Below are 9,144 nucleotides of genomic sequence, written 5' to 3'. Positions count from 1 at the left end.
ACCATCTCCCAGAGTCTGCGGACGGACAACGTCAGGACCAAGGTGGCCGTGCTGGAGATCCTGGGCGCGGTGTGCCTGGTGCCGGACGGGCACAAGAAGGTCCTGCAGGCCATGGCGCACTACCAGAGATACGCCGCCGAGCGGACGCGCTTTCAGGTGAGGGAGCGGGAGCGGGGCGAGCGTCCACACGCGTTGACGACGGGGTAAATGTCTCCCCGCCGACTGACTTCCTGGTTTGTCCCCTCCCATTCAGACGCTGCTGAATGAGCTGGACAAGAGTACCGGCCGCTACAGAGACGAGGTCAACCTGAAGACGGCCATCATGTCCTTCATCAACGCTGTGCTTAACGCCGGCGCCGGGGAGGTACGCACGAGTCCCCGCCCCCTTCTGAGGCACCCCGGTACTGCGTGCGTGAATGAACGGTTCTCGAGTGCTCGCGCCCGTTTCCCGTCGCCGCAGACGGACCCTCCTGAGTTCATCCTGACTCGAACTCGCGACTCTCCGACTCTCCGACTCTCCGTCTCTCCGTCTCTCCGTCTCCAGTAATCCATTCCCGTCCTCTCCCGTCCTCTCCTCAGGACAACCTGGAGTTCCGCCTCCACCTGAGGTACGAGTTCCTGATGCTCGGCATCCAGCCGGTCATCGACAAGCTGAGAGCGCATGAGAACGCCACGCTGGACCGGTGAGCACTTCCGACCGTCCCCCTCTGAGACAAATAAGAGACGAGAGACGCGTCCCGGCGGCTCCGACACAACGTTGGACGCCGAAGTCTTTACTTGTCTGTCCAGGCATTTGGACTTCTTTGAGATGGTGCGGAATGAAGACGACTCCGAGCTGGCCAAACGATTCGATACGGTGCTGACCCTGACCCTGCACATCCGATCACGCCGATTATCGATCCTCTTGGCGGTAAGCCTGAACGACCGCTGTTGTCTCTGGATCAGGCCCACGTGACACGAAGAGCGCCGGCGCCATGTTTGAGCTGATCAGGAAGAAGCTGAGCCAGACGGACGCCTACCCCAGCCTGGTGTCCGTCCTGCAGCACTGCCTGCAGATGCCCTGTGAGTGTGATGCGTTCGCCTTCGGGCCGGGCCGTTGGCCGCTGCTGAACCAGAACCGTCTCCCCACCCAGGTAAGCGTGGGGGGGGCAGCCTGCAGCACTGGCAGCTCTTAGACAGGATCCTCCAGCAGATCGTCCTGCAGGATGACAAGGGAGACGACCCGGACGTCGCCCCCCTGGACAACTTCAGCGTCAAGAGCATCGTTCGGATGTAAGTGGAGTCGGCCGGGACGCGGTTCCCTTCCAGTGCCGGGGGGGGGGGGGGACGAGACGAGCTGTTTTCATGGTGGTATGAATGAGAATTTGAACTGGGCCAGGAGGTCACGGGTGGAAGACGGAGATCAAAGGGATCCCTAACCGGATTAGGTTTACCGGCGGCTCGGCAGTCACAACGGGAAATGTCATTTTTAGAAAACAAGGCTTTTATTTTGGAAGTCTTCTTTCCGTGGGCTTCACCGTCGCTCACGGAGAACGTTGTCATCCAGCGTTTGGACACAATAAATTTGATTTAAAGAATCGTATACGAGGAAGATTTATGGGATTATGTTCAAACAAAAACAAGATGTCAGACCTCCGTATCACGGACGGCGGATCAATGGAGCCGATTGGAAGCACTCTGTTTCTTTGTTTATGTTCTCAATGACGCTGAGATCAATCGGTTCCTCCGCTCAGACGGTGTCTCCGGGTTTCCAGCCTTCCTTCAGCTGTTCGGAGCTGTTCCCTAATCCCGATTGGATTCCCTCAAAACGTTCTGCGCTGAAGTATTCAAGTATTTTCTATCCGCCTGCTTCACAGGTTGGTCAATGAGAATGAGGTGAAGCAGTGGCGAGACCAGGCGGAGAAGTTCAGGAAAGGTAACGACGCACTGCCCCCTGCAGGTCGAGGGTCAGACGTGCGTGTCTGTCCGTCTCCTGTCGTACGTTCTTTGCGTTCCTCTCCCTGTAGATCACGTGGAGCTGCTGGCTAAGCTCGAGAGGAAGGAGCGGGAGTGTGAAACCAAGACCCAAGAAAAGGAGGACATGATGAAGACTTTGAACAAGATGAAGGACAAGCTCCAGCGCGAGGGGCTGGAGCTGCGCTCGGCCAGGGATCGGGTCCTGGACCTGTCCTCGCGGATCAGCGACTTCGCTGTGAGCCGCTTTCCGTGTTTGACACGGCGGGAAGAATGGAACGTTTTTCATGAGAATGTTTCTCTCCTCTTTTAGGGTGGAAACGTGTCTTTCCCAGCTCCTCCTCCTCCTCCCGGCGGCCCTGTGGCTCCGCCCCTGCCACCCATGATGGGTGGCCCTCCTCCGCCGCCTCCTCCACTACCGTTCAGCTGCCCTCCGCCTCCTCCTCCTCCTCCGCCTCCTCCACCTGGAGCCCCGCCTCCTCCACCAGGTGCCCCTCCCATCTCGGCGTCCCACCTCCTCCCATTTCGTCTGGCACCGTGCGCTCCAAGTCCGTCCCTCAGCCTTCTCATCCGCTCAAGTCCTTCAACTGGGCCAAGTTGGGCGAGGTAAGCGAGCGGCGAGGCCGTCGTCATGGCGCCTGCGCGCTTGTCCCGGTCGCTCCGGTCGGGAATGTTGACGCTTCCTGTGCTTGGACGCTTTTCCAGAACGTGATCGACGGCACCGTCTGGAATGACATCGATGACCAGAGAGCGTTTCAGACTCTTGACCTCAAAGACATCGAGAAGACGTTTTCGGCCTACCAGAGACAACAGGTCTGGAAGCTCCCTTTATTATGGGATGGCAGGAAGGGTCGTTTGAACGTGTCCCAGCATCAAATATAAACACACGCTGCTTTTATTGTTTGCTTCCGACCTTTGAATTTTGTGTAGCTTCTTGTGTGTGTGTGTGTGTGTGTGTGTGATAATGACTGCTGTGTGTGTGTGTGTGTGTGTGTGTGATAATGACTGCTGTGTGTGTGTGTGTGTGTGTGTGATAATGACTGCTGTGTGTGTGTGTGTGTGTGATAATGACTGCTGTGTGTGTGTTTGTGTGTGATAATGACTGCTGTGGGTGTGTGTGTGATAATGACTGCTGTGTGTGTGTGTGTGTGTGATAATGACTGTTGTGTGTGTGTGTGTGATAATGACTGCTGTGTGTGTGTGTTTGTGTGTGATAATGACTGCTGTGTGTGTGTGTGTGATAATGACTGCTGTGTGTGTGTGTGTGTGTGTGATAATGACTGCTGTGTGTGTGTGTTTGTGTGTGATAATGACTGCTGTGTGTGTGTGTGTGTGTGATAATGACTGCTGTGTGTGTGTGTGTGTGTGTGATAATGACTGCTGTGTGTGTGTGTGTGTGTGTGATAATGACTGCTGTGTGTGTGTGTGTGTGTGTGTGTGATAATGACTGCTGTGTGTGTGTGTGTGTGTGTGTGATAATGACTGCTGTGTGTGTGTGTGTGATAATGACTGCTGTGTGTGCGTGTGTGATAATGACTGCTGTGTGTGTGTGTGATAATGACTGCTGTGTGTGTGTGTGCGTGTGTGATAATGACTGGTGTGTGTGTGATAATGACTGCTGTGTGTGTGTGTGTGATAATGACTGCTGTGTGTGTGTGTGTGTGTGTGTGATAATGACTGCTGTGTGTGTGTGTGATAATGACTGCTGTGTGTGTGTGTGTGTGTGATAATGACTGCTGTGTGTGTGTGTGTGTGATAATGACTGCTGTGTGTGTGTGTGTGATAATGACTGCTGTGTGTGTGTGTGTGTGTGTGATAATGACTGCTGTGTGTGTGTGTGTGTGTGATAATGACTGCTGTGTGTGTGTGTGTGTGTGATAATGACTGCTGTGTGTGTGTGTGTGTGTGTGATAATGACTGCTGTGTGTGTGTGTGTGATAATGACTGCTGTGTGTGCGTGTGTGATAATGACTGCTGTGTGTGTGTGTGTGTGATAATGACTGCTGTGTGTGTGTGTGTGATAATGACTGCTGTGTGTGTGTGTGATAATGACTGCTGTGTGTGTGTGTGTGTGATAATGACTGCTGTGTGTGTGTGTATGATGACTGCGGTGTGTGTGTGTGTGTGTGATAATGACTGCTGTGTGTGATAATGACTGCTGTGTGTGTGTGTGATAATGACTGCTGTGTGTGTGTGTGTGTGTGATAATGACTGCTGTGTGTGTGTGTGTGTGTGTGTATGATGACTGCGGTGTGCGTGTGTGTGTGATGACTGCTGTGTGTGTGTGTGTGTGTGATAATGACTGCTGTGTGTGTGTGTGTGTGTGTGATAATGACTGCTGTGTGTGTGTGTGTGTGTGTGTGTGTGATAATGACTGGTGTGTGTGTGTGTGTGTGTGTGATAATGACTGCTGTGTGTGTGTGTGTGTGTGTGTGTGTGATAATGACTGGTGTGTGTGTGTGTGTGTGTGTGTGATAATGACTGCTGTGTGTGTGTGTGTGTGTGTGTGATAATGACTGCTGTGTGTGTGTGTGTGTGTGATCATGACTGCTGTGTGTGTGTGTGTGTGTGATAATGACTGCCGTGTGTGTGTGTGATAATGACTGCTGTGTGTGTGTGTGTGTGTGTGTGATGACTGCTGTGTGTGTGTGTGATGACTGCTGTGTGTGTGTGATAATGACTGCTGTGTGTGTGTGTGTGTGATGACTGCTGTGTGTGTGTGATAATGACTGCTGTGTGTGTGTGTGTGTGTGATAATGACTGCTGTGTGTGTATGTGTGTGTGTGTGTGATGACTGCTGTGTGTGTGTGATAATGACTGCTGTGTGTGTGTGTGATAATGACTGCCGTGTGTGTGTGTGTGTGATAATGACTGCTGTGTGTGTGTGTGTGTGTGATAATGACTGCTGTGTGTGTGTGTGTGTGTGATAATGACTGCCGTGTGTGTGTGATAATGACTGCTGTGTGTGTGTGTGTGTGTGATAATGACTGCTGTGTGTGTGTGTGATAATGACTGCTGTGTGTGTGTGTGATAATGACTGCTGTGTGTGTGTGTGATAATGACTGCTGTGTGTGTGTGTGTGTGTGATAATGACTGCCGTGTGTGTGTGTGATAATGACTGCTGTGTGTGTGTGTGATAATGACTGCTGTGTGTGTGTGTGATAATGACTGTTGTGTGTGTGTGTGTGTGTGATAATGACTGCTGTGTGTGTGTGTATGATGACTGCGGTGTGTGTGTGATAATGACTGCTGTGTGTGATAATGACTGCTGTGTGTGTGTGTGATAATGACTGCTGTGTGTGTGTGTGTGTGTGATAATGACTGCTGTGTGTGTGTGTGTGTGTATGATGACTGCGGTGTGTGTGTGTGTGTGATGACTGCTGTGTGTGTGTGTGTGTGTGATAATGACTGCTGTGTGTGTGTGTGTGTGTGTGTGATAATGACTGCTGTGTGTGTGTGTGTGTGTGTGTGTGATAATGACTGGTGTGTGTGTGTGTGTGTGTGTGATAATGACTGCTGTGTGTGTGTGATAATGACTGCTGTGTGTGTGTGTGTGTGTGTGTGATAATGACTGCTGTGTGTGTGTGTGTGTGTGATCATGACTGCTGTGTGTGTGTGTGTGTGTGATAATGACTGCCGTGTGTGTGTGTGATAATGACTGCTGTGTGTGTGTGTGTGTGTGATGACTGCTGTGTGTGTGTGTGATGACTGCTGTGTGTGTGTGATAATGACTGCTGTGTGTGTGTGTGTGTGATGACTGCTGTGTGTGTGTGATAATGACTGCTGTGTGTGTGTGTGTGTGTGATAATGACTGCTGTGTGTGTATGTGTGTGTGTGTGTGATGACTGCTGTGTGTGTGTGATAATGACTGCCGTGTGTGTGTGTGTGTGATAATGACTGCTGTGTGTGTGTGTGTGTGTGATAATGACTGCTGTGTGTGTGTGTGTGTGTGATAATGACTGCCGTGTGTGTGTGATAATGACTGCTGTGTGTGTGTGTGTGTGTGATAATGACTGCTGTGTGTGTGTGTGATAATGACTGCTGTGTGTGTGTGTGTGATAATGACTGCTGTGTGTGTGTGTGTGTGATAATGACTGCCGTGTGTGTGTGTGATAATGACTGCTGTGTGTGTGTGTGATAATGACTGCTGTGTGTGTGTGATAATGACTGTTGTGTGTGTGTGTGTGTGTGTGATAATGACTGCCGTGTGTGTGTGTGATAATGACTGCTGTGTGTGTGTGTGATAATGACTGCTGTGTGTGTGTGTGTGTGTGATAATGACTGCTGTGTGTGTGTGTGTGTGTGTGTGTGATAATGACTGCTGTGTGTGTGTGTGTGTGTGTGTGTGTGATAATGACTGCTGTGTGTGTGTGTGTGTTTGGGTTGGACACTCTGAATGTGTGTTCCCTCCACATGGAAACAAACAAGGTGAAAAGCTAAACCGTGGTGAACCAGGTCCCCCCCCCCCCCCCCCCCCGCAGACTAATAACAGGCAACTTGTGATCATTCTGTGTGCAGCTCCATATATTGATTAACTGCCTAAAATAAATTTTATTGGGATCTTAATGAGTTTCTTGGAATCGCGGTTAAAGGCGAGGCCTTTGAGCTAATGCCCCCCCCCCCCCCCCACTCCGCCCCGCCCCCTGCAGGAGCGTGAGCGTTTCCATGTCCAGGCAGCTAAACATGCAGATACAGAAGATAGAACAGATTACGGCAGCTGAAATGGAAGAGATCGTTCCACACCTGTGTCTCTAGCATGCTAGTGCTTGATGACGCGGAGGACGTCCTGTCTTCAGCTTGGACAGTCGGACTTCTTTCTGCTTGAAGTTCTAATCTTTGCATGTCTTTTCGATCTGTTTGTGTCTCTGCACTCTGACTGGCCGGGCAGGAGCTGCTCACTAACCAACCCTTCAAGCAGGTGAGTTCAGGCTCCGCCCACAGCAGTAACGCTGTACACGTGACTGCTGTGGGCGGAGCCGGACAGATTAACACTTCAATCTGCATGTCCCTTTGGACAGTGTCTCCATGGGACGTGTTGTCCTTTGTGTGTGTTCAGGCGCAGTACTCGTTCCTTTGTGTGTGTTCAGGCGCAGTACTCGTTCCTTTGTGTGTGTTCAGACCCAGTACTCTGTCCTTTGTGTGTGTTCAGACGCAGTACTCTGTCCTTTGTGTGTGTTCAGGCGCAGTACTCTGTCCTTTGTGTGTGTTCAGGCGCAGTACTCTGTCCTTCGTGTGTGTTCAGACGCAGTACTCTGTCCTTTGTGTGTGTTCAGGCGCAGTACTCTGTCCTTTGTGTGTGTTCAGACCCAGTACTCTGTCCTTTGTGTGTGTTCAGACGCAGTACTCTGTCCTTTGTGTGTGTTCAGGCGCAGTACTCTGTCCTTTGTGTGTGTTCAGACGCAGTACTCTGTCCTTTGTGTGTGTTCAGGCGCAGTACTCTGTCCTTTGTGTGTGTTCAGGCGCAGTACTCTGTCCTTTGTGTGTGTTCAGGCGCAGTACTCTGTCCTTCGTGTGTGTTCAGACGCAGTACTCTGTCCTTTGTGTGTGTTCAGGCGCAGTACTCTGTCCTTTGTGTGTGTTCAGGCGCAGTACTCTGTCCTTGTGTGTGTTCAGGCGCAGTACTCTGTCCTTTGTGTATCAGGGTTCTTGTCTTTTAATCCGGGTTCTTGGTCTCTGTGCCGAAGCGGGTTTGAACCCTTCATTGCTCGTTAACGAAGTCAGCCAGCTGTTTATAAACCGTTTTTAAGTCTTAGTCCTGGTTTCTCTTCTTGGAGGTCAACGCCTCCTCTTCTTCCTCCTCTTCTTCCTCCTCTTCTTCCTCCTCAGTTGGACTTTTCTCCTTAGCAAAGACTTTTGTTTCGTTTTATTAATTTTCGCGAGTCCACGGCTGTTTTTTTTGAGCAACGTATCAAGACGCGATTGTTACGTCGGAGAACATCTGGTCGTTTTTCAAAATAAAACACTCTTTAGACGCTAATAATCGATACAACGGAAATTGTATACATCAGTTATTCTTTCTGTGCGGCAAAGCCTCACGGACCGGTACCGGGCCGTGGACCGGTGGTTGGGGACCACTGGTGTATAGCATTGTTTGCGTAGTGGTAACTCGCCAAATGAAACACCCTTTCACAATAAAAGCACTGTAAACTGCTGCGTGACATTCTCTCCATCTCTCCGCAGAAAGAGACCGGCTCTATGGACGACATATACGTCAGCACGCGGAAGGTCAAAGAACTGTCGGTCATCGATGGGAGGCGCGCGCAGAACTGCATCATCTTACTTTCAAAGTACGGGTCTCGATCCCATGTCTGTTGTGTAGATTATAATTCCATCAGATTATATGGTTCTGAACAGCAGCTGTGCAGCGTGGAGCTGCCGGGGATGTCCAGTCAAGGACATGCGTTCTTCAACATCTGGAAGCGTGTAGTATAAAATGTATATTTGTTTTCCGTCGACAGTGAAATGTAAAATGGGCTCGGCTTTACCGAACGCATGCGAGAATCACAAATGATGCTGCGTGAGTCAGCATTTAACGATTACAAGAACAAACTCGAACCTCGAGCCTAAAAATCATTTTAAAGCCGGTGAATCAGGAAGGAGCGATGGCGTCACGGACAGAATCAAATCTCCCACTAAACGATCGTCTTCGCTTTGCAGGTTGAAAATGAGCAACGAGGAGATCAAGAGGGCGATTCTGGAAATGGATGAGAGAGAAGAGCTCGCCAAAGACATGCTAGAGCAGGTAGAGCTGGGCGCTTCGGGGATGGGGCGTGTGTGTGATGGTGTCGTAGTTCCAATCCTGACGGGGGCCGGCCCCTTACGGGATGCTGCGTGTCCTTAAGGGGAGGAATCGAGCCGCGAAGCAAAAAGAAAAGAAAAGTTTCATTTTCTTGTCATTTTAGATTGGTGCAAATTTAGATTTTAGATTGATGCAAATTTAGATTTTAGATTGGTGCAAATTTAGATTTTAGATTGATGCAAATTTAGATTTTAGATTGATGCAAATTTAGGTTTTAGATTGATGCAAATTTAGATTTTAGATTGATGCAAATTTAGATTTTAGATTGATGCAAATTTAGATTTTAGATTGATGCAAATTTAGATTTTAGATTGATGCAAATTTAGATTTTAGATTGATGCAAACTTAGATTTTAGATCGATGCAAATTTAGATTTTAGATTGATGCAAGTG

At 49.9% G+C, this 9,144-nt stretch overlaps 1 protein-coding gene across 1 annotated transcript; it reads left to right on the top strand.

Moving 5' to 3' along the window:
- Positions 1-6: 6 nt before the first annotated feature.
- On the top strand, positions 7-8,695 carry LOC137917386 (disheveled-associated activator of morphogenesis 2-like; the record flags this gene model as incomplete). Its single annotated transcript, XM_068760147.1, is given in 14 exon segments — positions 7-156; positions 254-364; positions 580-683; positions 790-864; positions 953-1,062; positions 1,134-1,272; positions 1,857-1,915; positions 2,007-2,191; positions 2,267-2,453; positions 2,456-2,559; positions 2,659-2,766; positions 6,842-6,871; positions 8,134-8,240; positions 8,611-8,695. Coding segments are annotated over 14 exon segments (1,554 nt in total), but the record flags the coding sequence as incomplete, so codon positions are not given.
- Positions 8,696-9,144: the final 449 nt, after the last annotated feature.

This window comes from Brachionichthys hirsutus, unplaced genomic scaffold, assembly GCF_040956055.1.
Source record: "Brachionichthys hirsutus isolate HB-005 unplaced genomic scaffold, CSIRO-AGI_Bhir_v1 contig_600, whole genome shotgun sequence".
In the NCBI taxonomy this organism is placed as follows: Eukaryota; Metazoa; Chordata; class Actinopteri; order Lophiiformes; family Brachionichthyidae; genus Brachionichthys; species Brachionichthys hirsutus.
Note: the sequence above shows the minus strand (reverse complement) of the source record. Positions and strands in the feature narration are given on the sequence as shown.